Source organism: Stegodyphus dumicola, chromosome 6 (genome assembly GCF_044657685.1).
Source record: "Stegodyphus dumicola isolate Sdum_Otavi_A_Nest chromosome 6, ASM4465768v1".
In the NCBI taxonomy this organism is placed as follows: domain Eukaryota; kingdom Metazoa; phylum Arthropoda; class Arachnida; order Araneae; family Eresidae; genus Stegodyphus; species Stegodyphus dumicola.
In genome coordinates, this window is record NC_140773.1 from 78,949,500 (window position 1) to 78,961,676 (window position 12,177).

Genomic DNA, 12,177 nt, shown 5'->3' on the forward strand with positions numbered 1-12,177 from the left:
AACTGTTAACTCCGCATTAGTATTGTGTTGTGGCTTATCTCACTTGTCTGACAAAGGAAGTTCACGAATTTTTGCTGATAACATTGCTTCTGTTGTTAACATGGGCCTTGAGCAACATATAAATGAAAGTATGTATTTGCCCAGCTTCGTCCCAAGTTTGGTGGAGAATACCTAGGGAACGGCTTCGAAAGTTGCACGCCCATCCACTTCGCATGCCGCGCAGGTACTATAAATTTACAAATATCCATGTCTTCTCCGAGATTTGAACCCGAGCCCAAAGAACAATATAGCATCCAGCAGCACTAACCACTATACCAATTAGGGCAGCACTCTGTAAAAATAAAACCTTGTGCATCGCGTGGTCTTTTTTGTGATTCCTCAACAATTCCCGCTATCGCATTACAATTGCGTTTCCTACCCTCCATTACTATTGGAGCATGATTTGTCTTTGAATAACTTAGACTTTCCAGAAGTTTGTACACGAGGGGCATCACTCTTCTTGCAATGTTTATATTGAAACGTTCAGAATGGTTTTTCAAGCAGCAAATCGTTCAGTTGATTGCATGTCATGTACTGTAATAATTTCAAAAATCAACTAAAAATTCTTGTGGCTCAAGCAGTGGCAGCAGCTTGCAGTCCAAAAGTTAGTTAGTCATTCAGAGAGGCTTAGTAAACTAGTGGATAGCAATGTGCCTAGAAAAATGTAGTGTCACCAAGAGGAAATAAAAACAAACATTTCTGACACAAAGTGAAAGATAATAACAGATAGCGGGATTTGATGAATCACAAATTCTTTCGCTCTGTTAAAAATCAGATGACTCACAAATTTCATGCTTATTTGTTATAATCATTCTGTGATCTACTTTGCGCATGATTTTAAGTAGTATTTTTGTCAAAACCTTGATACAATATTTTCAAATAAATTTTTCACATTGTGAGTTGAATTAAATAAAGTATGCATAATATTTTCATTACATCATTCCTTATACTACTATTGATTATAGTTATTTATGCTCTTGAAATCTGCTTAATAAATGACAATCGAAGGAACTCAAAAAACTAACCAGAGGAAAAAATGGTACAGATTCAGCCACACTTCAGATTAGAGATATGGTTCTGATGATGACAAATCGATATTGAAGGATAAGAGTGTTTTCTTCTTAGTTCGTTGTAAAGTATGCTAGTTCAGACTAACAGGAATTTTTCAAAGAAAACCTCTCGTGTTTCTTTGATTTTATAATATATTCAAAGAAAACCTCTCATGTTTCTTTGATTTTATAATATATTCAAAGAAAACCTCTCGTTTTTCTTTGATTTTATAATATATTCAAAGAAAACCTCTCGTGTTTCTTTGATTTTATAATATATTCAAAGAATAAGCTTCACTGTATGGTTATTGATTAGCAAAAGTAGAATTCTAGCAATGTTTTCGGTATGGAGATAGATCAATGGCCCGATAAATCCTTTGAATCAAGTATCTGGTCATTTGCAGGGTGTACATACAACATATTTTCCTTTTTCTTTAAAAACCTTGTAAGGTATTTCTTCCGCCTTCTTATCATGCTTTCGTAGTATAGTGGTCAGCAGGCTGGAGGCGTATTCCAGAGGTACGTGGTTCGATTCCCGTCGAAGGCGTTGCTCATTTTTTATGCCTTCTGCTTTCAAAAAATACTTGATGCCTCTACAGCATTCCTGATAGTTTCAAGTCTAAACATTTTAAATTTCTATCTCATATTTAGGATCCTATTTAAATTGTCAACTTTTGCAACTTAACAGGTGTTAGATAATCTAGTTGTGTAGAACAGAAATTCGGGAACTCCCACTGTGTACCCTTTACAATTATGCACTTCCAAAATCCACGAAGATATAATACGACACATAATGGTAAAATCGCTCAACAGTGGTAGTTACGAACTGGGTTCGATTCCAAACGAACAGGTTGGCTGCATGAGAATTTTCGTGGTTCTCCCTATGTGTAATGTGTATACGAGCCAAGTTTACATTAGAAGATCCTCTATCAAGTCATTTCTCCCCTTAGATATCCTTATTATGCTTTGCCATACTCAATTAAACTAAACCAAATGGTTCACGTAAAAGCTGCGACTACTGTCATTTTCAGAAAAGACAATGTGGGATATACAATTTCTTAAGAGCCTTTACCACCTATTTAAATGTTGTTAAGATTAATGTGCCAATGCTAAACCTATCCAAATCCAATAAGTTAAATAATTTCTCTGTAAATTCTTTTTAGTTCCAGCAACATAATGAAACTTGTCATCGTTATCGCACTTCAGAAATAGTACATCCTATATGAATTATATAAAAATAAAAGAATATACTGTAATTTATTTAAGAAGTAATGCAAACAGAATAATTTTATGTAATAAAATTAGCTTCCTTCTTACAGAAGTGTTTTTTAATTAGTTATGAAAACAGTTCAAAAGAAAATACTAAAACACAAATTTTATTTAAATTATTTTTGCGGTTTTGTATATTACTTGTATATATTCTCACAAAAAATATTTATTCGAGCTCTTTTCTGAATTTGCAGATGTTTAGTTCCAAGAGATCGTGATAATAAGACAATAATCTATAAGATGCAGCTATATGAAACTTTCATCAAGACTATTTTCTATTGGAAAATTATCAGCATAATGATGCTAGAAAGAAAATCTGCAACATATAATTAGTTAATAAATTTGTTTAAATGATATTACTAGTACAAAGATTATTTGCAAACATAAATGCAAACTGCGGCCATTTCCAGTTACAGAACATCCTAAATTCAAGCGATGAGGGCCTTAAATTTACGCATGAAGTCAACATTTTTAGATATCTCATAGATGCTTAAAAGGACAAAATAAATACACATATTTTAAGATACGACATGATGATACAAGCCACCACTGAAAAGTCAATCTTAGACAAACATGCTTCACATTAAACTACCAATTACAGTTAGTGTAAAAGCATATAATAATAACATAGGACAGGCATAAGGAGGCCTCAAGGGAGCAATGCTTTGAAGTTTTAGATTAAAGTCTCATGTCTTTACTATAGAAGATTAAGATTTCTTTGTCATACTCCAGTCTACACTTTCCAGCAGATATGCTGTATAAATGTTTAAATAACAGGACTTCAATGCAGGTGATCTCGATTTGCTGTTATAGACACTTCAAGACTGTAGTTCTGTTGTACTAATAAGTTAATGCAATTCATTTTTATCTGTTACAGTTACTATACAGAATATTTCAGAATAAAGTCGTCAACCTTCTAAACCCCATTCGGTTGTCGAAAATTAGCAAAAATTGTAAAAAGAACATACACGTGAAATATACAGTTTATGAGTTCAGAAATATTCAGTAATAAAAAATTGAGGAATCCAGCAAACCCTCTTACTTCATAAAACTGTGGCGAACATTGCCATCTTTTAAATAAACAATTTTTTTCTCGCTAATTTTGCCAGCATTTTGAGATGTTGCCCTACAGGTCCGCAATACTCAGAACATCTTGAAACCTGTCTAATTGTTTGATTGTTGGAATATGGCAGAGTACAAAAGCACTATCTCCTTAGGGGTTGAGATGCCTTCTTGGGCGACTTTCTAATTGAAACTGTTTCGCTTTCACGTTAAACATGGGGAAACCCATGAAAGTATATCATGCAGCCAATATGAGATCAGTCGTCACCCTAGGATCAAACTCCCAGCATTGAGCGGTCTTAAACAGTTGGCTACTGGTGGAGCTGAAACCTATATAATAATCATTGTGATAATGATATGCCGCTTCTATTATTGCTGATGTCCGAAATTTCTAAAATTTATTATAATGTATACTTACCGATAAAGTTTACCTGATATTTTTGATACTATAGGCTATAGGCTCTGCATGTTACCCCCGAAGTTTCCTACTGCATTATCATTGTCGAGCTATCAATCACTTCAGTCTTAAACTTCATTTTCTTGTCTTTGATTACAGAATTTACTGCCCATATTTGCTGAAATTATTTTGGAAGATCCTGTATTGTTATTAGTATATTAATATAATAATAATAAGAAGAATACAGCAACAAACATCGTCATCAGTTATAATTATAATAACTATTATTCCTAGCATGAGCTAGGTTCGTATGATGTTTCAAATAAGACGAAATGTCGGCTAATTAAAGGTATATTCTCTGCATAAAATGCTATTACTTAAGATTACTTCCTGAAACTATAAAGTAATTGTATGGTTTAATTTTACACAGAAAAATATTATTCTTTTCGCCTAAATGAAAATTTTCCGAAATGAATGCTCAGGAAAGTGGTACAATGTAGAAAAATGAGCACAAACCATAAAAATGGGGTTGATTAGTCGTGCCTGAACAAACTTGACATTGAATTAATTTTTATATCGAAGTGATATAAATCGTTACACATAGCCGAACTTGGGTGACCGGAATTTGACACTGAGAAAGTGGAATTCCTCTTAACCGAAGTGGAACGTGATAATGATATAAAAGTCATTTAGAGGACCCATAGCAGTATTGTCTCTGAAACTTCCAGTAGACAGCTTTTACTTTCAACATGATGAAGATCGTGGTAAGTTTTTTGTTATTTGAAACAGTTCGCTTGATTATTTTCATTTTGCAAAAGTTCGCCTCTTATAATTTTTTGCTTTCTCAGTTGAATTCAGTTTCATATATAGTTTACTAAGTATCACTTGCCTTACTGGCCTGTTTCCTTTTCTAAAATGAATCGTCAACACAAAATTTTAGATAAAGAATATACTAAAAATATTTCGAATTTCCTGCTCGTTTTATGCTAAGAGGGGTGAAGTGAGCTAAACTGTATCTTAAATCTACATGAATCTTACCTGTATGAATAGAGTTTTGGTGACTGATGTCATGCTATTTTAAGAGATAGGAAAGCGTACAGGAAATTCTTTAATAATCATGTAATTTCATTAAACGTTACATGAATTCATTTTAAGAAATTATATAAGTACGTTGATGTGATTCCAGCCGTAAGAAATGGGTGTTTTCGTATTTTTCCTCATGTGTAACGTGTATACGAGCCAGTTTCCCTTAGAAAGTCCTCCACGAAGGCATCCCTCCCCCTTAGGCAGATAGCCCTAGTGTGCTTTGCCATAATTAAATACACCACACCACCAGCCATAAGAAAAAGAAAATTACCATTACTTTTCGTTTAATTTGTATAAAACCTATTTCATGAAAACACCTGAAAAGATTTCAGTCGTCAGATGAGTAAATGAAATATGCTTATCTTCATTTTAGCTTCTTAACCGTCAAACTAATTTAGGAATGTAACTTTTAATCTTTCATTACATTTCCGGTTTCGAGAGCAACATTTCATTAAGGAGCACTGCTTCAAGTTACAACCTTTCATGATAATTCCCATGCATAATTTTGGAGAAATTTATTGATTCCAAACATATTAAGTATTATTTTGGCAAAGAAATATTTATTGACAGAAAAATTGCGTAGGATTTTTATAGAACTTACATAATTTTATGTATATTTAATAGTATTATATATTTAATATACTATTATAGAATAGAAAAGTTCGATAAAGTTTCCAAACAAAATTTGCTGAAGAGCACTTTATCGGAAAAGTAATTCCATTTCAGCACATATCAAAGCAAGCAATTTTGGATGTGCTCTCCTTGTTCTTGATAAAATCTAAAATAAACAAAACATCTTTTCTCTTTATTTTATAATAAATATTAATATAAAAAACGCTTACAAATAATAACATACAAATTAGTTGAGAGTGTTGCCTTAAAATGATAGATACCTTTAAGGTTTTATTATTGCCAAAAAACGGACAGCAGGAAAATATAATATACTAATTAATATTTCATTTTGTTCTCTATTTCTGGGGTCTTCACATAGACCGAAGACATATTCAGCTTATGTAACAGATCACTGTCTTTCATCGTAGTTGGTTAGATTTGGAAGGAGGAAAGGAAGAAGAAAATATCTTAAATTATAAGATACTTTCTTCCTTCTTTCCACATGCCCTCTCGATGTAAATGCTAGCAAGCTTGACGCGTATTCGGGAAGTCCGGAGTTTGAATCCGGGTGAAGGCAATGCACATTTTTCTCGTTCCTTCATCAATATAACTTAATGACTCTACAAAATATCTAAGTATGTTGGTAATAAACACATGAATTCTCATCGATACAAAATTCTAATCAACTCTCTTTGGTTATAAATTTCAAAATTTGCAAATGTAAACACTTCTCTTTGTTCAAACCAAAATTTTCAATCCATCTGCATATTAAATTACATCAACTTCTATTAAATTACAAAATCCTCCACGCCAGCATTTACGCTCTTTCGACCAGTGGGCAAAAGATAGGATGGTTGAACCTGGTAGCTCAACCTGGCTCTAATTCCTAGCAACGGGCTGGCTATATGGTCATCCTTATTGTTTCTCTTAAGTGTAGTGTTAATGTGAGCCCGTTTCTCTTAAAATGTCCTCCACTAAGACTAAGTTCTCCTTAGACAGAAGCCTTGGTTAGACATAAGCTTGGTTACCCTAACAACCTTTCTTATTAACATTACGTTTTTCCATGAAGTTAAACCCAAACTATGTGATGTTGTAGCTATAGTATCATTCTTCTTTTCTTAAAGATATTAATTTGTTAAGGAATGACAGGAATTCGTTATAATAATCAATTATAACGAATTAACGATATTAATTCTTTATAATTGATTTTTATACGTAAAAAATCAAAAGAATGTTTACCTTTTGCGTGCAGTTAACGTAAAGCAGCATTTATTGTGACAGTATTTTTATTGTACAGGATTTAAATGTATTCAACAGTTTTTTATTTATAAGTTATTGGTTTCATGAACAGTGAATATTGCAATATTTCTTGTGAAAATACGTACCCATTTTTCATTTCCATCAAATCCTTATGCCTTAATCTTTCACATATGCTTGTAGTAAATTTCAAAGAAATTTTTGGAAAAGATTTTAAAGATATTCGTTTATAGTTATCAAAGTTTTTTTGATACATAAGCTACTTTTCAATTTAAAATGGCTTACATCACGAAATTGAACTTTTCGGTTCAATTTCGTGATTATATTAAAGCTTAATGAAACAAATCTGCTAACGTATCGCACTGGTTCAGCCGGTGTGGGAAATTAAAGAGAAGATCAAAATATATTAAAGTATGCAAAATGCTAAATAAAATTAGAGTGAACAATTAGAATTATTTTGCGAAATATTTCTCGAAAACATTTTGTTTATAAAAGGTTATTTAAAACTCCATAATAATGAAAGATTAAAAATGTTAACATTTCATTGTTTCATAATTTGAACATACGTATTTTACATACATTAAGTTGTAATGAAAGCAAGCAGAAGGCATATACTTCAGGCAATTTTTTATATAACATCTTAATGAAAATTCTAATTAATTAATTGCAGATTTTCGGCATCGAAAAATTTACCATTCTACGTTGTGTGTCAATAATAAATAGATATAATTATTGAGTTTATTTTGAGAAATAGTAATTTAAGACACAATAACACGCCGAACAAATACTAATTCAGAAGTCAAACAACAAAAATCAGCGTTATATTTTAAAAATTCAGTTTTTTTTTTTTTTTTTTTTTTTTTTTTTTTTTTTTTTTTTTTTTTGCGTTTCTGCAGCTAAGGATGGTGTTTCAGTAAAACCATAGAGAGTCATGTCATACATAGTCCTGTGAAAATTTGAAAATATAACGCTGATTTTTGTTGTTTGACTTCTGAAATAGTAATTTCTTTACTTAGCGTTTCTCCTATACAAAAATAAGGCCTCATTAAAACAGTTGAAAGGTCAAGCTTTCGCTACGATTTTTTTTTTTGTACTTAGACCTTAATGTACACACGTAGGTTTTTTTTAAAATTATCACTTAATTTATAAATCATCAACTATAAAAATAACTATCTATTCTGACACTGCAAAAGTTCGTTATATCTTGATCAACTGTAACCTTTGTGCTGTAACCTAATCAACTTTGTATGACCTTTCTATATTATCTATTGACTACATCAGATATATTCAAAGTTTTCAACTTAATTCGCTTGTTTTTCAATAGGATTTAACAAATTGTTTTAACACCCAAAGCCCTCTTTAATAATTATACTTACTTGTTGTTAGCACACGCAAATGTATTGTTTCTCATTTTAATAATTAAATTCGTTTAAGTTTTAATCTAAAGGTAACTATACAATAAGAAACAATATTTACTCAAATAAAAGAAAATGAAATATTGAAACCTTACTGTAGTCAGATTTTAATAACTTTGAATTGTTCATTCAGTATTTAATCATAAATATTTGGCAAAAAGATATAATCGAGTAATATTCACAGTTTTGTTCAAGATGAGCGGAAGTTCCATTCAGAAGTTATTTGAATTGATAAATTTCATAATATATTGTGAATGCTAATGGTAATATTCTTCTAATTAAATTAGTGAGTCGAAATAAAAAATAAATTTGATAGACTTTGATCTGAAGCCAGCTTTGCTCCTTCCGCAACAGTTTTCAGTGTTTCGCAGTGCTTGATATAATAATCAGATGCAGAGTATCAAAAAGTATGACTGTTACAATAAATGTTCTTATTTTTTTTCAGATTTTCGTATTGGCTTTGGCTGCCGTTGCTTACAGTTCATACGTTGACGTTGACGTCATTCCACATCACTCTAAGCATGGTTATGGAAATGGCATCAGCACCAGATATTTCAAGAAAGCTCAAGGACACGGATATGGATTAGGATATGGTCTTTTGGGACCTGCTTATGGAGGTTACGGATACGGAGATGCTGGACTAGGTTATGGACAGCTAGGCCTCGGATACAAAAGCTTTGGTCTTAACAATGGTATTGGACTTGGTCTTGGCCATGGTATTGGACTTGGCCATGGTAATGGACTTGGTCTTAACCATGGTATTGGATACGGATATGGTGGTCTTGGATACGGTCTCGGTCTCGGTGGTCTTGGATATGGTCTCGGTGGTCTTGGATATGGTCTCGGTGGTCTCGGATACGGTCTCGGTGGTCTCGGATATGGTGGTCTGGGATACGTATGGTAATATTACGGATGCGGATATGACTAGAAAAGTTTATAGAAGAATGTAAGTATCGCATGAGTCAGAATTCATACTAACCATTTCAATTCCTCATTTCTTATCATCTAGAGTGGAAAATCTATTTATGAATGGAAAATATGTAATCGTAAAAAGAGTTAAGTTTAAAAGTGTTTTAATGCATCATCACAATAGATTTTGCGCAGTATGAAAGTTTGGCTATACATAAGGTTTGGATTTCAACTTCGTTCACTTGCCAGTCAAAAGAAGTTGAAATGCAAACCTTTTCTCTTTATAGATAAAGGCATCACATAGTTAGGTTTAAAAAAAAGGTATCAGTTGTAGAGTACCTCACTTTGGAATTCTAAGTTAATGTTGGAAGTGAGTAATCTAAGAACTGATAAGCGAATAATCGCTAGAGTTCGATGACAAGAAACAACAAGAGAGAAGGGTAACAACCCTTTATTATTTCGATAAGATTTAACAAAACTCCGCCTGGGAGTGTACAAGTAAAGCCCGCACTTTGGACTTGAACTTAAAAGACTAAGAATTAAACTAAAACTAAGATTAACTAAATAAGTATAGCCAAAGCTATCAAGGTTCAGTTAGAGTTGGCCCCTTAACTTATTTTACTACGAAGCCTAGCAAGGGCCTGAGTACGGCCGAGCGTAAAAACAGCTTTGAGAGAGAGAGCGGCCAAAAAGGCTGACGCGTAATTCAGGAACTCTGATTCTCTCTCTGTCTCAGTAAGTAACTTCGTGGTTTAAATACCGCTTCTTCTCATTAAATATTCAGCAAGATTCCAAAAGTACGTTCTGGCTGGAAGTAGTAAGTTGAAGTTAAGAATTTGACAGGAAAGGAACTTTAACTTAAAATTTAACTGTTAATAAAATTAACATAATCCTTACACAGTAATTAAAAATCGTCTTAAACTAACTCCAAACTATTATTTTTATTTTTGTAATGATAAATGAAAGTTTAATAGTATAAATTCGAGTTTTTTAATAGATAGAAAACCTTTATTTCTTTTTTGAAAATGTGCGCATTTTTATGAGTAAAGCGTCTTTTATAAAATGTTAAATTAAGTTAAAATAACTTTAGAAAATCTTGTAATGATACCTAAATGCGGCAGTAATAAACTTGTGTCACATTTAATCTTTAAATAGATTCTTCTTAATCTTCTATTCTATTTAAAGTATTTTAACCAGAAAACGAAGCAGAAGGTTTCACTTTCTAATTAATTAAATACTAAGGAAAGCAAAATGGTAATATAAATGAAAGCAAAATAGAAATAAATAAGAAAAATAACTAAGATTTCAAATTAAACCAAAATAAGTATTAAAATGAAGGTAAGTAGGAATTTAAGGTAAATAAAACTATTATGAACTTCTATTTGATAAAATTTAAGATAAAGATGAAAATTTGCACTTAACATATAAAAACACGAAATGGTTTAAATGCATACGAAATTGAAAGTCATACAATAGAAAACCTTCTTTTAATTATTTACAAACGCAATAAAAGCATTAAATGCTTTACATTATTCTTTTACAAACGCACTGGAATGATATTTTCAGCTTTTATCCCACCGCATGAGAGGATAATATCATATTTCTGTATGATTTCGTCACCAGTTTAAAATCCTTCCTGCCTTTCACCATGGTATTATGCATTTCCTTAAACTTGCTGAAATCTTTTTTTTTTTTTTTTTTTTTTTTGCATATATATATCTTTAATATGCAATTATTTTTTATCTTTCGAACTCCAGTTAGAAAGACAAAGGAAGTAAGAAAATTGGAAGTTCAGAAAACATGATCCAGAGCAGTAACTTGGTGTTTAGATGAGAAACAGATTCTTTCAGAAAAAGTTACATTTAGTTACCACACGAAGTTTTATCATGAAGATTTTCTAAGATAATATTCCAAATTACTTTGAATGATAAATTTTAGAAACTCAAAGCGTTTTATCGGTTTATTAACTGATAAATTTTTATTATCACAAGTTAATAGTTTAGACGCATTTAAAATCTCATTCAAGTAAGCAATAGTTTCGAACGAATGCAAGCTAAAGGAATATTTTTAATTTTCAGCAATTATGCAAAGTCGCCAGAATTTAATTTTCTAAATATCTCAAAATAATAAATCCAAATCCTTTTTTTTAAATATTGCTTTCAATAATATATGCAGTAGCATAATACTAATGATTAAGTAATTTAAAATTCTAATATAAAATTAACTTTAAATTAAGGAAATTCTCTGAAATGAAATGAAGCGTTGTCAAATATTATGAATAAAGCAATAGTGAAAATTTAGGGATAAAACAGTTTCCTGTACTCTTCAATGAGACAGATTTCCCAAACAAATGTTATCAACAGAGTTTAAAATCTCATTATGCATTTCTTCATTTGAAAATGGCGTTATACCGCATGCTTTAAAAATGCTATTAGTGTATTTGTATTTAAGTAAAACTTCTCTTATATACGAATAACAAATGTCTGATTGTATTATGGGTTTCATTGATAGAAACGTAATTATAATTTTTTCTCTCTTTTCAGGAATTATGCAAGATTTTCTAAAGATAATTCCCAGAATGTACGAGAGGACTGAAAGAAAGAATTATTTGTAATCTACGAATGAATGTAAAATACGGATATGATTGCAGAAAAATAAATACACACTTTCAGTATGCGTTTAGTTCTTATTAGTGCTATTTTTTATGCACACATTATACACAAGTTAATTTTCCTTTAATGGCAACAGTTTAAGAAGTTTCTGTGATTTTGTAAGATGCATTAATTTATTATTGCCACTATTGCGAAAAAATTTCGTTTTCTTTGAAATTTATAGACCTCTCTTCCGATCTAATAGCTTGTGAAAAGTGTTGATTATTTTATAATGAATCATGAAATGAATTATTGTTTCAAAAAATAAAGAAAAAACGTAATTAAGTGGAAAATGAATTGATGATTAATTTGGTAGTGCCAATGAAATTCAGTTAATCTCCTAGAAAATGAGTAAATAATTGATTTACTTCACCTTCGCAGTTTTTCTGATCTAATTGATAGTGAATTAATATTAGATCTGATTAAAATAA

At 31.2% G+C, this 12,177-nt stretch overlaps 1 protein-coding gene across 1 annotated transcript; it reads left to right on the forward strand.

The window, feature by feature from the left end:
* The first annotated feature begins 4,461 nt into the window (after nt 1-4,461).
* Nucleotides 4,462-11,769, forward strand: LOC118201193 (uncharacterized). Its single transcript, XM_035373242.2, has 3 exons — nt 4,462-4,580; nt 8,632-9,132; nt 11,639-11,769. Exons 1-2 carry the CDS (start codon nt 4,566-4,568, stop codon nt 9,088-9,090), a joined length of 474 nt encoding a protein of 157 aa, XP_035229133.1. The 5' UTR covers nt 4,462-4,565; the 3' UTR covers nt 9,091-9,132; nt 11,639-11,769.
* Nucleotides 11,770-12,177: the final 408 nt, after the last annotated feature.